At 45.3% G+C, this 22,222-nt stretch overlaps 1 protein-coding gene across 1 annotated transcript in view; it reads right to left on the minus strand.

Moving 5' to 3' along the window:
* FBN3 (fibrillin 3) overlaps positions 1-22,222 on the minus strand; it is a 127,355-nt gene that overhangs the window by 90,576 nt on the left and 14,557 nt on the right. Inside the window, exons 3-5 of the mRNA XM_048927668.1 lie at positions 11,314-11,396; positions 8,929-9,027; positions 3,406-3,501 (exon numbers count right to left, since the gene is read on the minus strand). Coding sequence (XP_048783625.1) covers positions 3,406-3,501; positions 8,929-9,027; positions 11,314-11,396 — 278 coding nt within the window. The remainder of the gene's footprint in view (positions 1-3,405; positions 3,502-8,928; positions 9,028-11,313; positions 11,397-22,222) is intronic.

Here is a 22,222-nt window from a genome sequence, read left to right on the forward strand (position 1 = left end):
CATTTCATCCCACACATCTGAAGCAAGGAAGAACCAGAGGCCAGTGTGATATGGCAGCAAACAAACATTCTTTGACTTCAGATTAGCCCTGCTATTCTTAGTTGAAAATCTCCTGTCAACATGACGGAAGTAAAGGCAGAACACTTATGTCACTGATTAGGCTTTTCTAGCTGAAAAACCTGCGTGATGTGAGCAGTTGCTGGTTGTGACAGGTAAGAATGTGAGCTGCTGAAGAAAGTTACAGGTTGTGCTGCAAGCACTGGCTGGGTTTTACTGGGAGGTGAGGTGAAATTGTGGGCAATTGCCAAACCTTGCAAATAACTGACTGGGGACTTCTGAGGGTGTTTTAGAGGTCTTACAAGGCCAGCAGTATTTGGATAACTGTATTGGTGATAGCATGCAAGGCTGAGACTGCATCAACAATAATATCAGAAATAGCAAATTTGGGTACAAAGAAACAAAACTGGGACAAACAGGACAAAGTTTATTGGGAACAGGTTTACCTACAATCAGACTGAGGCAGAAAATGAAAGTGGTGGTGGAAAGCAGGGTCAGGAAACAAGTGGCAGTCAGGTATGCCGTGTGAGCTGTGGGTGCTCATCCTGCAGGACCACAAACTAAACCTGCTGTTCTGACTGCACCACCATGTGCGTCAGGAGGACCCAATGGTTTCGATTTCCCTGGCAATTAGAGGAACACTGAATGGATGGATCAAACATTCTGGCACAGTGTCAGTGCCCATTCTAGGAGGCACTGGCGTCAAGTCATCATTTCCTAACATTGTGGTAGGATGAGTTCATTCAGGCTGGCAGTGACATCAAGAGATAATGCTCTGCAGGAGAAAAATAACTTTCCAGAGAACTGATTTATTCAGAGACATGAATAAAGCTCAGCTGGTAGGAACTCCTCTAGAAGTGAAACACTTTCAACTATTTTGAAAATGATTGCCTTTAAGTCTTGCTATTTCAAAGAAGCTATATCCTTCACAGCAAAACTCCTATGAAGGACTGTGGATCCAAAAGGTCTCTGTGGCCTGTCTTTCCTCCACAGAGGCTGAAGAAGCAAACTAGATGGAGCTGGGACCCTCGTGAGGGGAGAGGGGTTCATCCCTTCTACAGAGAACTCTCTTCCTTGGGCTGGTTAAAAAACATAAATCAGAGGCTGCATCTTCTCTGTTTGCTCTTCTGGTGCCATGGACAAGCTGTGCTTTCATTTTCTGTCACGTGGTGTGATCCTATAGGAGTTTGTTCTCAATAACCTCAGGCAGTAAGGAACCACTTCTATGCCTTTGAGATCACCATTGCTCAGGCTACAGCACCAGCCTGAAAGCCAAAGGCACGAGGAGAAAAAGGATTGCAGATCCTGGAAGCTCAAGATTAAAGTAACCATTCTTTTGTTCCATCAGACCCTCTGGCAGATTCTGTGATCAGAATGGGAGTGGGAAGTCCCTTTGTGAGCAGTAGGTAAAGGAACACAAGCCTGAGAAAAGTCAGGAAATTTGGTTTCTTCTGTGAACAATCCACATTCTGCTGTAGCAAGTGTGGTATCACCAGCTCCCAAAATGGAAACACCTGTCTTCCTCAGACCTACCTTCTTCAGTACACTCACACGAGCTGGCATTCTGCTGTGTGTGAATACACGATGGAAGTCAGCAGCCACCTCAGCACAAGTGCTGCACAGAGTGGCAATGACAGGCCGAGAGGGGCAGGATCCCACAGAGCTATTAAAATCTCAGCACTTGTTGGAACTAATTAGGGCTGCTAAGGTTTTCCTGAAGTTCCTACACAACTTTTCACCCTTTGAGCTACTCAGTTGCCTAGCACCACTGGCACACTGAATACGACACGTAATCTCACCTGAAAAGTGAGACCCACAGCAATCTCGTACAGCACCTGAGCGTGGCCATCACTAGCTGCGTGCCAAGTGCCAGGCAGCAGAGGCCAGGTGCTGCTGCACATCACAGCCTTCAAAGGTTACACCCATTTCAGAGCTGAGGAAGCTGAAAACTGCTTGGCTGGAATGCTGCCAGCGGGGTCCCACCCTGCCAGTGATGTGCTGCCAATATCTGAACCGTTACGAAAACCCTACTGAGGATATTATAGGTGGAGCTGGTAGCAGCACTTAATAAAGGTTGCTTAGCACGCTCCAGTATAAGCTCTGGTTTGCTGTTACTTACAATTTTCCCAAGCTTTAACTGTTCAGGATGAAATTTTCCATACGGTGTGTCTGTCTTCAGTTGAACTTTTTGGAACGTTCCAGCAAAAATGAATCAGTTGTAGCTGAGGATAAGCTTAGGGAAAATATGGTCTTTTGTCTGTCCTAAAGAAAATTCTCATAGATTTCACCAAGAACCTCAGCAGTTCTCACATTCATACATGGATTTGAAATTTGCCTGTAAAATTCCATTTGATCAGAGATTCTTTTAATATTCTTCTGCATACTTGCTTGCCAGCTGCTTATTACAGACAGCACATAAGTTCTTCAGTTGTTTATTCCACAATACAAATAACCATTTAACTGCCAAATCCTTTCATAGGGCAATGGGGAAAAAAAATGCAGTTTTTCCCTATGAAAAGCAAAGATGCTTTGACAAAATACAGTCAAGATAAAGTTATAAATTACTGTGAAGTTTCTTTGGGTGACCACGTTGGGGTTTCTTTATAGACAGTCAGTGCTGTCACATTAGCAGAATTAAAAATTTAAATCTTCAAAATGTAACAAGTATTGTTTATAACCAAAACATTTTTGCCTTTTTTAAAAAGGTTTTTCCTCTTTTAATTGAAAGCAGACTTCATTTGTGCTAAAATAAAGGTTTCCCACAGGAAGACTTTTCCCTGAGAATATGCTGTTTTCCTAAAAATATTTTCTGAAAATATTTACAGAGAAATAAAACGTAACTCCAGCTAGCTGTAAAACAACAGGGGACAATCAGCAAAGGCTGCACCTGCCCTTTGTAGCATGGGGTGCTCAGGCTGAGAGCCAAGAGATGTGCGCTCAAAGGCCACACCTTTGATATGAGCTCCCTCACACTCATGCCTGGAGAGCAAGGTGCAAGTCAAGGCAGGTCATGACTCTGAGGTCAGCAGTGCACGATGGGCAGCGCTGGATGGCTGTGCACAGTGCAGGGCAGTTTGGACCTACAGCTGTGGGGAAGCAGAAGGATGGCTGCAGTGACAGCGTTGATATTCTCCCAGCCACACCAGGCAGAACAAATGTAACCTACGTGCCAGTGAGAGTGAGCTGAGATTCCAATGGAGAGCAGAACGGAGTGAGGACATCAAAGTCTGCGCTGCAACCAGCACATCGGTACGTGCAAGGTGACCTCTCTATTTATGGGGCTGTACAAGCCTAGCCTTGCCCTTCTGCTCTCTGTGCACACATACAGCTGGTGTTGCAAGTACTTACGCTGCCCACAGTACGTTCCGGTGTAACCTTTCTGGCAGAGGCAAGATTCCTCATTGCAGCTTCCACCGTTCATGCATCTGACATTGCAGGTTTGGACTGTGGAGAAGAGCAGAGAAGTCTTACTAGACAATGCAAAAAACAGCCCATGGCAGGAGGCGCACACCTCATCTGTAACCTTCTTAATCTCCTCTCCTCTCAGTGCACAGGTGATGTTAAATATTCCTTCAAGTTAAACAAAGTCACTGCTGAAGTCTTGCCATAGAATATGTGCCCACAGTGGGTTAAAGGCTTGTACTTTAACTGAGGTAACATTACTCCAGAGCTTGTTACAACTATGAACACTGTAGTCTGTTCCGTGTTCCCTGGACACAAGGCATTTGGGCTGTACTGCAGCTGGAAGCATTGCACTGTTGAAACAGGGACAAGACACGAATGCTACAGGCAGGGGAGGTGACACTTCAAGGCCATGTCACACAGGACAAGGTGGGACTGCTCTCTTACGGCAAGCAGTCTTTAACAGAAATAGACATCATTCTATGGAAACCAGAGGATCCTTCATTACAGGATCCACCCTGATTAAACAAGACATGGGACTGAGAGTAAGGGCATATTTACTCCTGTTTCTCTTTCTTCTGGGATACTACACATTTCAAATATTTGTGTACCCTTTAAGCTATTTTAAAGTTTTTGCTCTATTTTCAAGCTTTTCTCATCCTGGGTTATTTAATCTTTAAAATGTTTTCTTATTACAAGCATGTTAAATGCTGAGGGGGCTTGGGAGTAGAATTTATTCTGTGAAGGAAAATCATAAATGTTAAAGGTATTTCTCTTCTTTTTCCAATGACCATGTGGCCTTATTAATGAAATCCATCTACAAGAGATGTTTTTTTAACAAATCTGCAATGAAAAGCATGCATTATCTATTCTTTCTATGTTAAAGTTCAGCTTCCACTGTAGATTATGGAGCAATGAATGTGAATAATACGCTGTAGGAAAACAATAGTAATACAGAAGAATCAGGCAATTTTACACTGATGGAAACACATCGCCAGCACTAGGTTTAACTGCTTCATTACTATACAATATTTAAGGAATGTGATATTAAAGCAGAAGAGCCCCAAAGGGGAGGATTATTACTAAACTCTGACTTACAAATACAGGTCAAACAGCTTTCATTTGTTACTGAAATGCCTGGAACAACGCATTCTTTCTTTGTCAAAAATGACAACTCAAATTGCGAGTGCCTCAGGTTATAGCAAGTTAAGTGAAAACTGTTTTTCAGCACGTTCATCACAGTTCCTGCCTGCCAGGATGGGAGGGCTGAGAGAGCTGGGGCTGTCCAGCCCCCAGAAGAGAAGGCTCTGCAGAGACCTGAGTGCTGCCTTCTGTACCAAAAGGGGCTGTAAGAAGGAACAGGACAGACTCTTTAGTGGGGTCTGTTGTGACAGGACACGGGGAAGTGGTTTCAGACTAAAAGGGAGGAGAGATTTAATTTGGGTATAAGGAAAAAGTCTTTACAACAGAGGCAGTGAGGCACAGAAACAGGTTGCCCAGTGATGTGATGGATGCCCATCCTTGGAGACAGTCAAGGCCAGGCTGGACCAAGCTGTAGGCAACCTGATTGAGCTGTGGATGACCCTGATCACTGCAGGGGAGTTGGAGTAAATGACCTTTAAGTATCCCTTCCAACTCTAACAGTTCTGTTGTCCTATGACTTGGCAGCTTGAAGAAGGTGGGACAAGGGAATGCATGTGTAAGGAGATGCTCAGATGAGGTTTGTGTCTTCTCTCTACGTGTAACAACAGCTCCAAAAGAGAAGAGCTGGGGGCAGTGCAAGTGAAACATCTGCCCAAAAGGCAGCAGGAATCATAAGTGTCCAATAAGGATTATTACACGGTTCATGCTTTGTTCATAGAAGGCCTGACAGGAAGGAGTAGAGTGAGAAGTCTTGGAGCTTTGCGTTCAAAATGCTAAGCACATGTGCTGTACATTTAATTCATATATTTCTAGTATGGTTTGAATTAGTTATAGTGTCTACAGTCCTTCCTATTGCTTTATGGCCAGAGATGAGGCCAAATTTAGATGAAACTTAATCATTAAAGAAACTAAGCTTAGGGCTTCAAAGCATTGCCCAGATTGCCAGACATGAGACCAGTCTTTCTGGGAAACAGCTCTGTCTCCAGCATGTTCTAACCCTACATCCCTCACTACAATTAATCAGTGCTGGGAAAGCAATTACATGCCACAAATCTTGGAGACCCACCCAGAAAGAGGTAGCTAGGAAATGTATGTCTGTCCGCTGTCCATCTGTCAGAGCTTTTCCCTACACAGTCTGCTTTGCTTTGTACTCAATGCATTCAGCAAGGACTAAGATTTAATGAAGTTGAGAAAATTTAGGAGTTTGGAGTGCAGACATAATGCCTTGACACTCATCCAGAAATTTTCCAGCTAATTGGCAGTGATTGCTCACAGCAGGTCCTATTCCTTACTGCTGCTGTGATCCCAAGGGCCCTGAGATCCCATTGCTATCTCATTTATCTGCAGCACTGGCACTGAGAGGTCTGCTAGATTTGGAGTGAACATAATTCAACCAAGAACTGAAAGACCTGTTACACTTCCTTGGGATTTTCCAAGATAGCAGAGACAAAATTTCTAGGAAAAAGAGAATGACAATTCACCCTAATTAACTCTTCCCATTGCACCGGATCAGTGTTATTTTATTTTAAAGGATTGTGGCTGTGGCTGATTTGCCAGCCATCAGCAGTGCAGTCTGCAGACAAGTTTTATGTCTGCTAACAGATTGCTACTATCTAAACAGCCACTTGCAAATTACTCTTTAAATATGTCAAGTAAGAAACCAAACTTTTTGTTATGACAGAGAGAGGCAGAGCAGCTTTTATTGCCTCTGGAATGCACTGTTTGACTATTTTACCTCCCTGAAGCATTCATGATAAATGTAGATACAAACATCTCCTCAATGAATGCCAGATTTGATAAAGCCTCTGCAGAGAAACCAACCCTACCCCCTAACCCTGAGTGCCTGCTGAAATCCACCCCAGGCACAGAGGAATGCCAAGTCTGTGCCCAAATGTATATACTGCTCACAGCATTCCTCGCATTCCTCTGTGATTGCTAACATCTGGACCCTCATTCCAGAAACTTTTGTGTCTCCAGCACCTTCCTCTCAGCAGAGCACTGGTGAGGTCTGCAGAGCAGTGCTCACATAGGCTTCAGTGCTGAGCACTTTCTAGGGACATCTGCAGGGTTGAAGGGAAACGTGGCACTCTGAGATCAGATACTGAGAATTTCCTTCTTTGTGTCATGCTCTGAATGTGGTTTTGAGGCTCGACGGGGCTTGGTCTCTGGCCTGCAGTCAGATGCAAGTCACTTTATTAACAATAGCATGCCTATAGATGGGCAATAGTGGAAAATAAATTACTGAGTTGTTTCCAGCAATCGCCGTGAGACCTAAAAAATCCCACTGGATTCGGCACCTTGCACAGAGCCCTGGAAAAAATAATCAGCATTCTTAAAACACTGTGCCACCAGCTGCACACACAGACCATAAACTCAGAATTTCAGCACGTCTGGCATTGGAAGGGACCTCACAGCCCCCTCAACCCCACTCCTGCTATGCGCTGGGTTCCCCCAGCTCAGGCTACTCAGGGCCCATCCTTGGCCTGGGGCAGCTCCAGGAACGGGAGCTCTGGGCAGTGCCAGGGCCTCACTGCCCTCCGAGTGAAGAATTTCTGCCTGACATTCAATACATACAGGCCTCACCGGCTCCTCTGGATGGGCAAGAGTACTTGATAACCACCTCCTTCCTATGAAGGACTCGGATGATTTTGTCTGCTTCTTATCAGCTGCTTGGTAGGTATCAGCTGTTTTCCAAAGAGTCGTGCACAGACACACACAGGTTGGTTACAGGGCTTGCTGAATGGCTCCATCCAGCCTCCCCATGGCCACGATGGCTCTTTTTCCGGCCAAGGGTTGAAGCCACCCAAGGAAGGCGATCTCCCACACCCCTGGTCACCTGTCCAAGTACCACGCCACCCTTTTGTGTACAGTCCAAACATCCCAAGCTGCAACTTGTGGCCAGCAGGCATTGTAACACTGGCTACCACCACCAAGAAAAGTTTAACTCCACTGCCTCCATAGCTTCCAGAACTCACAGATCCTTCTGGCTCTTCTTCGACTAAATCAGCTCAGTTCCACCAGCTTCACTTTTGAGGACACACACTCAAGCCCGCTGCTGATCTATCCTCATCTGCTACACATCCCTCTTGCAATGGCAGCCCAGATGCAATGCTCCAGCCACAGTCCCATTAAGCAGCTAACAGAGAGGACAACACCTATCTTTGACTTTTTCATCATGATTTCCTTCATCTAGATTGCAGTGACTGGTTTTACTCACTGCCACGACGACTCCTGACTCCTATTCATCCTGCTATCTACCATAAATCCCAGATCCATTTCGACCATACAATACAGTGGGAAAAGTTGCACAGAGGAACAGAAAGTCCACACCAGTGATGAATATACAAGGCCATCAGCTAACAGGGGAAATGGCTTTAAACTGGAAGAGGGTAGATTTAGACATGATATTAGGAAGAAATTCTTTCCTGTGAGGGTGGTGAGACACTGGCACAGGTTGCCCAGAGAGGTTGTGGATGCCCACACTCTGCAAGCATTCAAGGCCAGGCTGGATGAGGCTGTGAGCAACCTGGTTTAGCAGGAGGCGTCCCTGCCTGCAGCAGGAGGTTGGAACGAGGTGATCTTCAAGGTCCCTTCCAACCTAAACCATTCCACAGTTCTATGGTTGTATGATTCAGACTCAAACAGGAGGAGTGCCTTCTGTGCAGAGCCATATGCCGTAGAGTAATGGAGCATCTGCACACAGAATCTCATCTTGAATATGTTCTGAAAGAGCTACCAGAGGGTTATGGGAATTGCCTACTGGATATTTGACTGTCACTCTTCAGAGTCCTCCACAGTTTGTTTCTGTGCAGTATTTTTCAAAAACCTCAGCCACACAAGTTCCTCCCCGAGCTTTTCAGGTTTTTGTCCTGAAAGCCTCAGAGGAGAGAAAAAGGCAGAAAAAGTGGCAATGGAATTTCTGCACTCCCAACTCTGCCAGCACGTTAACTTTGTGTCACTGCAGTTCATTGAAAGCACTGAGCGACTCTCCCTGACATTTAAATCACAGCCTAAGCAAAACATGAATGAATTTAACATTGGAAAAAATAATTGTTTAGTAAACAAAAACAGTGATGCATTTAATTCCACTTCAAGGAGCAGTCAGGAGTGGATGGAGTGCTGCTATTTGCTGCTGTGAAATTCAGTTTCTGAGCTTTATCCTGCAAGATTTCTCATACTAAAGAAGCATAAGTCAAAAGAAATAAAAGATTTTGCAAATACTGCCCAAGTCCGTTTAGGACCCGCTAGCCTATTGCGACTGCAGAATTTTTATGAAATCACATAAATACTCCAGAGGGAGAAGAATCACCACCACTGTTTTCTTACCTCCAGCTGAGCCACAGTTGGGAGAGAGCTGCCCATTGGAGCACGTACACATGTTTGGCCGTGAACAAAATCCATCACCACAAGAATTCCTGCAAATTGCTAGAGGAAGAGAAGGAGACAGTGAATAGTGCAACATGCTACTGTGTGAGCTTACAGGCACTGTTTTGGCTGTCAAAGGGGTGTGAATTCACCTTGTTTGAAGAATAACCTGGGGAAGAATATGGGCCACATTTTGAGGACCCTGGTATGGGCAGAACAATGGCAGAGAAGGATCCATTCATTCACAGGGCATGAGTTCCTTCCAGGCTGCCCAGCTGAGATGCCCCAACCCTGGAGGTGCCCAAGGCCAGTCTGGCACCCACCTCATGGCGCAGTCTGAACTGGATGGCCTGCATGGTCCCTTCCAACCCTGTCTATGATCCTAAAGATGTCTTCCTTTTATCACACACTGTGGCTGCCTCTGTTACCGCATATTCACCCCAGAAGAAAATGTGGAATCTCCCTGCCAAAAACGTCTGCACTCACTGTGACATTCAGTGAGACAGGTTTCTTTAAAATGTTGGTGGCCCCATGAAGCACTGCGCAGTCCATCGTTTGGCTTGGAGCAAGCAGACTGTTACTGCGATGCAGCTCCAGCAGAATGAAGGCTTAGCTGAGTCAGGCAGAGATGCATTAGCACGATGCCTTCATGTTATCCTTTCTTGTCAGGAACCCCTGTTAATCTCTTCCCCTTCCCATGCCATAGGAGCCAAGAGCATAGCTGACAGCTGATATTGTTTCACCTGTGTAAGCAGATTTTATTAGAGTCCCATGAAACCTCATCTCTGTGTGTTTTATAAATGCAATCACAAGGCAGAATTCCCTGAGGACCTCCAGCCCAGATGGCATGTTTACAGCTATGAGAGAAGTCAGCAGACAACCCTCAGTGTTATTAACCCTGCATGCCACTGAACGGCTATTTGGCTGTCAGTTCCTTAACCCTTCGCTTCAATCAGAATTAAACTGAAGCCCCGTGTGCTTCATGGGTGTCTGCTCTCCGCAGGGAGGCAGACTTCCTAAGGTGATTTTTTGAGTTTGCTCATCTCTTCCCATAGGTGAAGGAGAATATGCAGAACATCGATCTTACCACTCAATCCTTCACCAAGGGTGAAGTCAAATGCACTTAACTCTGGAGTCGTTACTTACTGCTGATTTTCAGTGAGTTGCTTGCCATACGATGGCACTGGTTACTCAGTGTGTGCAAGGACACATAAACTGACCCCATCACTTGTGATGCACTAGACACCATTTCTTCTAAAAGCACAAGATTTGCAGTTCTGGGCTCAGCTTTGTGCACTTGAGATCCTGGACAACTGCCTTCTAGGAAACACAAGGCATTCCTCACTAAGACAACTGAGTTTTCAGCTCAGTTATTTCAGTGAAATAACTTGTGAACATTATGTCACAGATGCCAGAAAAGGGACCTATGGTTTTCCCCAGCTTGAAATATCTCACTGTCCATTATTTTTAGGAAGTTTTGCAAAAAAAGCATTCCAAACGTGCTCTAATGTAGAAGGTTCTTTCAGAAATCTAAGATATGGGCAAATCCAAGCTCAGAGTGCTTTCTGCTATTTGGTATGTCCAGGATATGGTCAATATCTGCAGGACACCATTCATTTCCAGTATGTGCTCACTGTGCTTCACGTAGCATGATCAAACACAGGCACAACGATGCCTTTTGTTTCCAGTAAGAATCTCATTTATTTATCCCATGGGAGCATCCTCTGAAGGGCAGACCCCTTCATCTCCCTATAGCTTATGCCTTACTCTACAGAAGTGAGAATCACCAGCTACAGGTCCCAAGGCCCTTAATGGATTGTATAGTTGTGTATCAGCACTTGAGAGTATAATAACACTCTATTCCAAACAGGACAGCTACCTGTTGAAACAGAGGTGTGCTCCACACAAGTCAGCATTCTGCTTTAGAAACAGGACACTGAAAGAAAGATGCAAATTCCTGCTTGTGGACACTTTCACATGATAATGTACTTACAATGGCAGCATCTAGCTCTTGTCCTAGCAGCCAAATTATTTCATCTGAATGAAGACTCCAAAATTACTTTCTCAGGAGTCACTAAAATTGTTCCTATGAGCAAACACAGAAGCTGTCAAGCAACAAGGAACAGCAGCAGCTTAGCAGAAGATAAAAGGCCATGCACTAAATGGGACCGACTGCAACAACCCTGCTTTGAACAAGAGTAGTAGAGACATGAACACCCAACGATTACTGCTTCTATCCTTGTGGATTATGAAATGTCTTGTCATCTGCTGAAGCATGAGCTATGTTTTCCTTCCCACGTGGCAGTGAGTCCCCCTGGTGCCCTCAGTAGGAAAATGGATACTCACGAACAATGCACTGGTTCCCTCCAGGCAGCGTTTTCCAGCCAGGGCAGCAGTACGAGTGGAACCTTGAGCCACACACATTGGGTCTGAAAATTAAAAACAATTTTTTCCTGTTTCTGAAGAGTGCCACTGGACATTCTGTACATATTACTGGTGCATGAGAACAGTTGAATAGTCTATTAAACGCCATTTTTTCTGCCAAAATCCACTCCCTCACTCCAAGCTTAAATAAGTCTCATTTAATTCCCACCGAATGGAGTCACCATACAAAATTTTAATAGCTGACTTCTGACCTCCCTGTTCAGAAAGCCCCAATTAGCTACACATTTGTGCAAAGGGGACGGAGGGAGAAATGACTGCCATCATTTCAGCTACAATGCACTGTGCTAGGGTCATGGAGCTCAAAGCTCATGCTGCACAGAAAGACTGGCCTTCTGTTCCTCTGATGACTTGCACAAAATGTATGGTTGTTAACACCCTGTGTCATCAACAGTGAAATCTAGGTTGGGGATTAATGGCCAAGTGTCATGGCAGAGCTCTTCTATGATCTACTGGGGAGACTGATTTGCCTAGAGCAGATCTGGAAGTTTCTCACATCAGTAAGAGAGAGGGACCTGAGCAGAGACAAGCACGAGAGCAAGTCTGGCCCCATCCTGGTCCTCTGAGGGAGAGGCCACTGAAGATCTAAAACCCAAACTACTTCTCTTCCTTAGACCCAACATAGCTAGTCCATGTGTGGTTGGAGGTAGTATGTGGTGTGGACAGTATCTGTGCATGTGGGGACTGCTGGATCTTGGAGCAGAATCAACATGTCAGGTGAGGTGCTGTGCTGAGCTGACCAGAACAGCAGCGACTCAAGGTCCCACAGGCGGGCTGGTGGGCATGATGGACTCCAGAGAGGGATGCTGAGTGAAAGCTTGGCTGAGTAGGACAAGTAGAAATGCATGCCAAGTTAAAAGCATGTGGAGGCCAGAAGAGAGACCTGTGGTACAGACACAGGTGTGACCGGTTCTAACCCTATCTAAGTATGGATCAATTGTATCTGGTGTCAGCGTCCCTGAGGAGTAGGAAGAAGGAAAGTGTCCAAGGAAAGTGCCTCTCCCAAACTGAGAGGCATAAAGGAAACTCAGGTGCTGCCTGAAGTGCATCAGGCTGGCAGGAGAGGGCAGGCCCAAAGGATGGCAGCTACCTATGTAACTAAGCAACTCTACACCTGCACGGGGTATGGAGATGCTCCACCCCCTGCATGGGGCCTAAATGTCCTTACACATTTTTTTTCTGCAGATTGCTCATGGAGTGATTTGTTCGCAGCAGCCATAGTAGCTGAAAACAGACCTACTCTTATGACTCCAGGCTGTCAGACAATGTAAAATCTGAGCTCCAGATGCCTAGCGTGACCCTCTTAAGATGACATGGAGGAGTGAAGAACTGAGGCACAGTCAGGTCTACTCTGATAAGGCAGAGCATGCAGGTAGGATCCTAGGTAAGGAATGGGGCCATAGCCACAAAGTTAGACACAGTTCAAGATCTTTTCACACGGGAACAGAGACTCCTAGATACCAAACAACCCCCAAAACCACAGGCAAGTGAAGTCTTCATCATCAGAACAGAGCAAGGGCAGCTGTTCCTTGTGCATATAACTCATCAGTGCTGCATATGCTCAGTGTGGACAAAGTCTTGCTCTTTTATTCTGAGTGGCAAACATATGTGCATTCCGAACTGCCAACCAGACAAGCTGGCCATAGCTTCTTCATCTTCAAACGTTTTTTGTCAGTTTAAGCAATGACACATAGCAAAGAAGACATGAAACCCAACCCAAACATATACTTCAGCTTGGTATCTACACCACGCTGTGCCATGCTACACATCCACAAATGAACTAGCAGACTTCCCCAGAAAGTCTCCCAAAAGAAAACATGAAATCCACAAACTCACGCGACGCCCATACTCCGTGACTTTGTCAGTGTGGAGTCCTGAGAATGCAGCCCCTTGCAAGATCTCTAACAAAGGACCGAACACTTGGGGGAAGCCAGTAAACAGGTAAGTAGAGAGTTCATCCAGACCCTGCAACTGTTGAGGGATCATGACTTTTAGAGAATGAGAATTTGAGCTAAAATCACTACTGAAAGATGTTCTGTGGCAGAATACCAGTAAGAAGCAATCCTCCCTGTTAAGGCTGCTTTATTTGGGATCTGAATTCATCTAGTTTATACTTTCAGCTATGGGATCTTGTTCTGTATTTCACTGCTGGATTTATTAATGAAGTCTCTTCCACTTAAAGACCTATGCATGCTCTAACACCACCATGGTCATTTAATCAGGATATTGCCCCAGATTTATACTGTTTGGCATCGATCATACATTCTCATTTGAATTAATCAAGCTTTATGTCAACCAATTCGGTAGTTTGCTTGGGGGTGGTGATTGACAATTAATAGCTACCATCATCATTGCACAGAGATGGTGGTGTGATCAAATCACACTAGGCAGCTTCTGCTATGCAGTTCAGAATGATTCTGAAACACCAAAGTTTGAACATCAGGAAACACTTCATCACTGTGACAGCGACAGAACATTGGAGCAGGCTGACCACAGCCTCCATCCCTGGAGGTCTTCAGAAGCCATCCAGACATGGTCCTCTGGGCACCCTGCTCCGGGTGACCCTTCTTGAGCAGGGGTTGGATTGAGATCCCTTCCAACCTCAACTGTTTCATGATTCCATGATTCTACGTTCCCTACTGTTCCCTGCAATCCATTTCACTGTGAAATACACTTTCATAACTACATATATATCTAATCTACTGGTAGAAATACCTCTAGCTAAGCTGTGCCTCAGCACAGGAGCAAACGTACGGATGCGGCTGAGTGGAGCAACACCAAAATCTGATTTTTAAAAACTATAAAAGCATTGGTTGCTTTATTTTTTTTATTTTCGTTCTGGAAACAAGTCTATTCACCTCAGCTAGACCAGCGAGTTCATTTTCCAGATAACAGTCTCTTCTCGTTTCCCTAGTGCTCTGTAACAGCTCTGCTGCTGGTCTGTGTCGCTGCAGATGGCAGCTGTGAGGAAATCACATCTGAGAACAAACCCTAGTTTGTCCTTTTTCAGAGTCTTGGCTGAGAGCAGCCTTCAGCCTGGACATGGTCCTTTCCAGTACTTTTCATGAGATTACTACTTTAAAACCAGAATTGGAACACCTACATTTAAAGCCCGGAACAGAAATGCCTTCATTGCTCATATTTCATTGTTCTAGCAAACTGCACAACTGAACCCTCACCTCCTACCAAAACCAAAATGCTGTCAAACCCCTGCGTAGATTGTATATGCTTTGGATACATTTAGAAGAAAAAAGTAACCTTAATAGATAAAAGGATTTCAAGATCTAAAATAAGAATCTCAGCATCTGCTTCCACTTCTCATGGAAGCCAGAGGACCCCGCACGCCAATATGCTCCTTGAAGTGACTCAGTGAGAAAGCACAGAAAAAATGAAACACCAAGGACAGCTTTCAGGAAAAAATTAGCAGCTTAGTATTACCAGTCACCTTGCAGGAGCAACACTAAGAACACTGCCTCTCTAGCTGCTCCTGAATGTGTTAAGCAACTCAAACAACGATCTCAATTAGTCTCTGGATGGATCTGGTTTGTTCTCACAAAGGCCAGGCTGATGTTGTTTATTGCACCGCCTGCACAGCATCACCCAGCTGAGTACAGACGTCTGTGTTGTTTTCCTTGTACCAAATCACTGCTGAGAAAAATTATGCATTGCTCCTGATGTGAATTTAGATAGCAAACTGGACCCTCCAGTATTCTGCCACGAGCAAAGAAAACACCTAAGATACATATTGTCTCAAGCTCCATACTGTCTCAGCATCCTTTCATTGCTTCAGAACAGCATCCCAAACACTGCCTGTGGCCTTATAGATGTTGTGACTGTGCCTCTACCTTCCTCCCATGCCATTTAGTGCTTACTGCAAAGCTTCTCTTGCTAGTTCGTCCTCAGATCCTGAGGTCTCACAAAATCACAGAATGGCCAGGGTTGGAAGGGACCTCAAGGATATGAACCTCCGACCCCCACTGCCACAGGCAGGGCCACCAACCTCCACATTTAATAATAGACCAGGCTGCCCAGGGCCCCATCCAGCCTGGCCTTGAACACCTCCAGGGATGGATGGGGCATCACAGCCTTTCTGGGCAGCTGTTCCAGCACCTCACTGCTCTCACAGCACAGAACTTCCCCCTGACATCCAACCTCAATCTTCCTTCTCTCAACTTCAAACCATTTCCCCTTGTCCTGCTGTTATCTATCCTTTCAAAGAGTTGATTCCCCTCCTGTTTGTAGGCTCCCTACTGCAGGCACTGCAGGTACTGCAGGCTGCAATGAGGTCACCCCACAGTCTTCTTTTCTCCAGGCTGAACTCATTCTGCCTTCACAGGGAGGTGCTGCAGCCCCCTGATCATCTTCGTGGCTTCTCTGGACCCTCTCCAAAAGGTCTCTGTCTTTCTTGTACTGGAGGCTCCAGACCTGGACACAGTGCTGCAGATGGAGCCTCACAAGATTAGAGCAGAGGGACGATCACCCCCCTGTCCCTGCTGGCCAGTCCTCTGCTGATGGAGCCCAGGAAAATTACATTCCAGCAGGTGTGCCATCATTCTACACCACTCTATGTTTTCCTGAACTTATCCTTGTTTTTTTCCTGGAAGTTTTGCCTGAGCAGTGGGGATTTTTGAAGGTTTTCTTCCTCTGGTTTCCAATCCCAAAGTTCTGTAGGGGAGGCACGAGCTCCTGGGATGGCTGGGCACCCTGAGAAAACAGCCAATCTCAGTAGCACCGTATAGGGTCCATCTCCCAGGTTCCAGTCTGTATTCTGGCAAGAACTTGTAGTTGTTTGAAGCAACAGACCTATGGCTGAGAGAGACTAGTGTGTTTCAGAATACTCAGAATAAGCCACTCAGGCATACATGAGTTTTCCACCTTCAGCATGACTGCAGACATGTTCAGTAAATACTGGGAAAGAGAAAACATGCAGTAATCATGAAGCATGCATACAACATACGTGCATAAAACACACACTAAACATCAAGAAGACAGCAGACGCATAGCAGTCTTACACTGGACACAAAATAGACACAGAGAAACACAACATGTGCACAGTAGTCACAATGAAGATGTGCAGTGCACATCCAGCAAATGTACAGCAGAAGCACAGCAGACACAAAACAGGGACATGGAGAAGTGCAGCACATATGCAGGACATAACCAGCACACGTGCAGCAGACACACAGCAGATATATGGCAGACGTGTGGCAGAAATGCTGCAGGGGCACCTTTCCAAGTGTAAGAAACAGGATGTTCTCCAAAGGGAAAATGCAACTAGGTAGAGTTTACAAGAATGACGAACCAGCCACTTTGGGCTGAGAATAAACTCTCAAAATCCCTCCATTGAATATCTCCATCAATAATGAAGACGGATTCTGATAGAACAAAGCTGGGAAGAGTGGCTGACACTGCAAAGGGCTGTGCTGCCATTCAGTGAGAGCTGGACGGGATAGAGAGGGGCAGAGAGGAACACAATGAGCTTCAACAAGAGTGAGTGAGGTAGAGTGTGCTCCTGGGGATGAATAACTACGTGCAACAGTACAGACTGAGGGCTGCCCTACTGGAAGGGAGCTCTGCGGAGAAGGACCTGGGTGTCCGGGTAACCAAGAGGTGACCACACACCAGCAGTGTGCTCTGGTGGCCAAGAAGCCAATGGGACCCTGGGGTGCATTGCACAGAGCGTGGCCAGCAGGGCAAGGGAGGTGCTGCTCCCCTCTGCTCTGCTCTGGGGAAGCACAGCTGGAGCACTGCGCCCAGTGCCGGGCTCCTCACTTCAAAAAAGACAGGAGCTTTGGAGGGCCACAAAGATGACTGAAGGCACGGAGCATCTTCAGTGTGAAAAAAGGCTGAGAGCTGGGACTCTCCAGCCTGGAGAAGAGAAGGCTGAGGAGGGGAAATCTCATCACCGTTTTATATATCTCAAGCATGGGAGTCAAATTTTGAAGGTGGGCCAGACTCTTCAGTGGTGTGCTGCAACAGAATAAGATGCAATAGGCAAAAACTGAAACCAAGTTCCATACAAACACAAGGAAGAACTTTTTTACTGTGAGAGTGATGCAGCACAGGAACAGGCTGCCTGTAGAGGTGGTGGAGTCTACTTCTCTGGAGATATTCAAGACTTGTCTGGGCGCCTACCTGTGTGACCTCCCATAGGGAGCTGCTTTAGCAGGGGATTGGACTCAATGATCTCTTGAGGTGCCTTCCAACTCTGCAATTATGGGATTCTGTGGTGTTCCATGTAAAAGCAATCTTAGCTTCTGCTTTCCATGGTGGCTACAAGATGAGCAGCATAAATATTAAATGACTTTCTGTGCAAAGTTGTGCGCTGCTCTCCTTCTCAGTTCTGGTGTTCCCAGAGCACACAGTGACCTGTGCAGAAACTGGGGCAACTGCCTACATGTGCTGCATTCACCTGGTGCTCTCTGGGAGCCTCCTTCACCAAACCCAAAATGCAAAATCAAAGTCTCTGCTATAACACTATCAAATGTGTTGTTACAATTGAAGGTGGAGAATAAATCTGTATTTTGACTTCAAATGGGCTTACTTTTTTTCCAAGAGGCTGGGCATCTGTTGCTTCTCTGTGATGAGCAGATAAAAGGGGACCCTGAATGCAGAATTGATTCTGCTGCCATGGATTTAAGTGCCCTGCAGATGGGGGAACATTCTGGGCTTCAGTTCCTGATTGCATTAGGTTGGAAAATGTACAAAGCCAGCCAGAACTTCCACTGATACTCAGCTGTAAATCTCAGTAGAAGCAGATACACATCTGTGGTCAGTATTAACTCGGAAGGCAGAGTTCACTCTGAGCAGACGGTGGTCTGCAAATCCTAAGTTTCAACTCTCAGGTCCTCAGGATAAAGAAAAGATGAATGGATGATCTTTAATGATATAGGACTCCTGATGCCATTTACAGACCATACGGTCACCAAACACCGCAGTTTGACTTGCCTCTGAATCTGTCTACTGGTCCCCATTTTCAACACGCAGACGTGAACAGTTATGCACAGAACGGAGCCATTGCTCTCAGCACACTGATGAGTTTGACACCCAGGCCTCAGTCTACTTCAAACCTATGTGAAGGTTAAAGAATATTACATAGTTATTTTATCAGACAAAATACTAGGAGTTTTTGGATCAAAATCAGGGAAGGAAGAGAAATCCGGCATCAGCTTCGTAGACTAACACAGAAGAAAGTGGAAGTTGAATGAAATTCAACACAAGGCGTGGCAAGTGCCAACTGTGCAAAGGTAGAGATAAGAAATTTTCTTAAAGACAGTCAGCCAAGGATTTCATCAAACCCTGTGCAGAGATCCTGGCAGAGCTTCTGGGCACTCTGTTACACAGTAAGTTAAGCTACAAGTTCACCGCTGTTCCTTGAAGACTGAACCTTTACAAGCATGTGCTAAAAAATAGCAGAATTTCTAATCAAAACCTGAGGAGAATTCATTGAAGTTAATGGTGCCACAGAAACTACCTGGAGGGAGAACGAAATTGGATTCCAAAGCAAGACCTCAGTAAGGAGAACTGCGTTTTATAGGAAAAAAATAACTTCATCAGCAAAGTTGTGAAAAAAAAATGCTTGTTGAAAGGAATAGCAGTTATCTTGATCCTGGAAAACACAAGCTGGCAATACACGTCCCTCTCAGCAAGAGGGTATAAATAAAAAGCATCTCATTTACTTGTTTGGACGACAGCAACCATTGCTCATAGTGAAATGCCCCAAGTAACAAGAAGGTGAAAGCTAGAGGAAAATTCATTCAAGTTCAGCAAATTTGCACACAACATCCTTATTATAACTGGTAATTGAAACCCATAGATATTTCAGAGTCCTAAATTAAGAATAAGGAGATTTTTTTAGCTCTCCTCATTTCAGCTTTACCTCTTCGGTAGCCAGTAGTAGCAAGGGGGTCTTATCCAGACATGATGCAGTCCTGGAGAGACATAACTATAATGCTGAGACAGTGCTAATAGCCTTGTGACTTTTCCTTTGGGTATCAGAGCCGTGGAGGCAACAGAGCCTGTGCAGACAAGGAAAAGGCTAAAGAGATGTTAAAGAGAACCATTTTAATAAAAATTAATATGGATTAAAGGATGATGCTAAGAAAGGACAGAGGGAAGAGTAATGCTGCCCATAGTATCTTCTTTGTTCACTTTAAATAAACAATAGGATTACAGAGATAAGCATGAATTTCAATTGACGGCACCAAGTCCTGCCTGCTGGCAGTGACTACATCCGAGAACTGGGAAAGCAAGCACTAAAGCATGAGCAAGCACTGGGAGACAGTTTACACCACAAAAATGTCCACAGGCTCAGGATGCCAATCTCCTAGTGGGGACAGAACACAAGTGGCACCGGGCTGTTCCTGTTAACAGCCTGAGAACTACAGCCTAGAGCACTGAATTGTTGCCTACTAGTGATGCAAGCAGACGACAAGGGCTCCGTTTGCCAATTATTGTCAGATGCCTAGTGTGACCCCAGCAGAACTGTACTCATTGTTAAAGGTAGAGGAGGGCAGACAGCACAGCATGTGAAGTTTGGGCTAGGAATGTTTGGCAGACTCAAGTCTGGCCAAAAACTAAGTACAGCTACCCTGAACTTCCTGCTTAACCCACAGCTATGTTCTCAACACACATGCATGTACGCAGATCTTTGCCCACTCCTTCAGCCTTAGCAGAACGAATGCCCAGTGTAAAGTCTGTCTTCTTCAGAAGGCTGTAATGGAAGGACTGCTTTGTGCAATGTCCCGCAAGTGGCACTTCTGCCACCCAGGAAGACCCAAAGCTAATGAAGCCTTGGCTACATGTAACGTGTGCTTTCCAGACAGCAGGCGCAGCAGCCCAGGATTTGTCTCCCCTGTCGTGGGTAATCAGCGTGTCTCAGTTGTTGCTGGCTTTCAGAAGTGGTATTTCCATTCCTTAAATCAGAGGAAGACAGAAGTGAGTGAAAATTGGTGGACTGCCAGGGCCGGGGTAATTCTCAAAGCTGCTCTGGTCTGCACAGGGATTGTTCCCTGCTGCTCCAACATTCTCCTTGATGGCCTCACCATCTTTCCAGGAAAACAAATGATAATTTAAACCTTTGTAAATGGTTGTGAAAGACTTGTTATCTGCCCTGCGCTCACTGACTGTTGCACTACCAGTAACATCTCCATGGGTATCCCCTGGGCTACCACCAAAAGTGATGCTGCATTTCCAAAAGCACAATTGCACAGGGCTCCTATCGAAGCCAAAATCTCCCAGGAATGTGGTTATGGTGAAATTAAAGCAAAATCTGCTCTGCAGTACTGATATTTTCCCACATTTAATCCTAACACCTTTCCATGTAGCTGCAGAGCAATACCCATCCACTCTGAGATGATTTCATTTGTTCTTTACCCTCTGCAGATCACAGGACCTTCACAGGAAAAAAGGATCTTGGTCACTTTGTCTTGTTTGCCACAATGCTATCCATTGCTTGGCTTACTATCATCATTTTTAAATAGTCCTAAAGGACAGTTTTCAAAGATGACAGACTTCAGATCTCTCCAAACAGGGGATCTGAACTTAAGATAAAGCTGAACAGAAGTTGTTCTCCAGATCCATAATGTAACTGAGGAAACAGACGCATTCAGCTTTCCAAGGTCAGGCCATGAACCATTTCACTCCCTGACACAGCCTAAACCTTCTTCCTGCTGGGTGGAAACAGATCCTCAGTGCTGTGGCAGCCTCCTGAGAACTACTTTCCAAGATTATTCCCTGTTCAGTGGAAAAGAGTCTGAATTAAAATGGTCAAGCCAAGATACACTGTGCTAAGCAATGACTTTCTGCACTACTTTGAGTTTCCTAGTGGGGACAGAGACAGCAATACTTTACATCTCTTGCAAGTTTAATGTTCTCAGACTGAGAAGCTGCACAACTTAAGTATCAAACCACAGACATAATGACCAAGAGGTAAGAGATTTCCTCCATGATACTAAATGGTAGCATGGAATGTGGTCACAAGAATGCAACCAAATGTAGACCTAGAACCCAGAAGGGTGTGACTGCAGGAAGACAGGAGGTGGAGAGACGTTCTTCCAGATGTTTCACAGCATGTGCACATGTCCCTGTGTACAAGCTTCACGGGGCAGTTAAATGAACTTGGCATTGCACCTTAGCAGCTGCTGACTGCCCACAGATTAAAAGGGCTCCTAAGGGTTCATCACCAATGCAAAGTAAACTGTGTTCAGACCATCTACAACAGCCAGTGGCTCCACCCTGGGTCCCTGATCGTCCATTAGTGAAAGCTTTGTTCAACATCATTCTTGAGCACAACTGTGCAGGCACTGAACTCAACTGTCTCCTGGGGAACCTACAGCTTCCATTTGGAGACCGCACGTACTCACACAGTGGGTCTTCAGGGGCAGCAGTGGAAGAAGTTCTTCCAGTTTTTATTTGTCTTCCAAAATTCATCTAAGAAATATTTATGGTGAAATCAAACCCCTTGGCAACAGATTCGGACAATTCTCAAAGCTTCTGTTTGTTCAGTTTTAGGAATGGCCATAGGCCATAATACCCTAGATATCCACAAACCATCTTGAGTTAGTCTTTGCTGTAAATTCACCAGCTCAGTGACAATTTAGCTAATTCCAGGCTGGTAAATATTTATTTGATATTGCAGAAAGAAAGGGCATCTGCTTTCCACAGATCATCTATTTTACTTATGAGACATGGAAACTCTTTTTAGAGTATTTGTCCTTGCAACTCATTTTCTTGTCATGGAGTTCATGCGTGTGCAAAGTCAAATAGGAGGAATTTGCATCAATACCATTACTGCATTCTCTAGTTGTATAAG

This window comes from Lagopus muta, chromosome 26 (genome assembly GCF_023343835.1).
Source record: "Lagopus muta isolate bLagMut1 chromosome 26, bLagMut1 primary, whole genome shotgun sequence".
Classification (NCBI taxonomy): Eukaryota; Metazoa; Chordata; class Aves; order Galliformes; family Phasianidae; genus Lagopus; species Lagopus muta.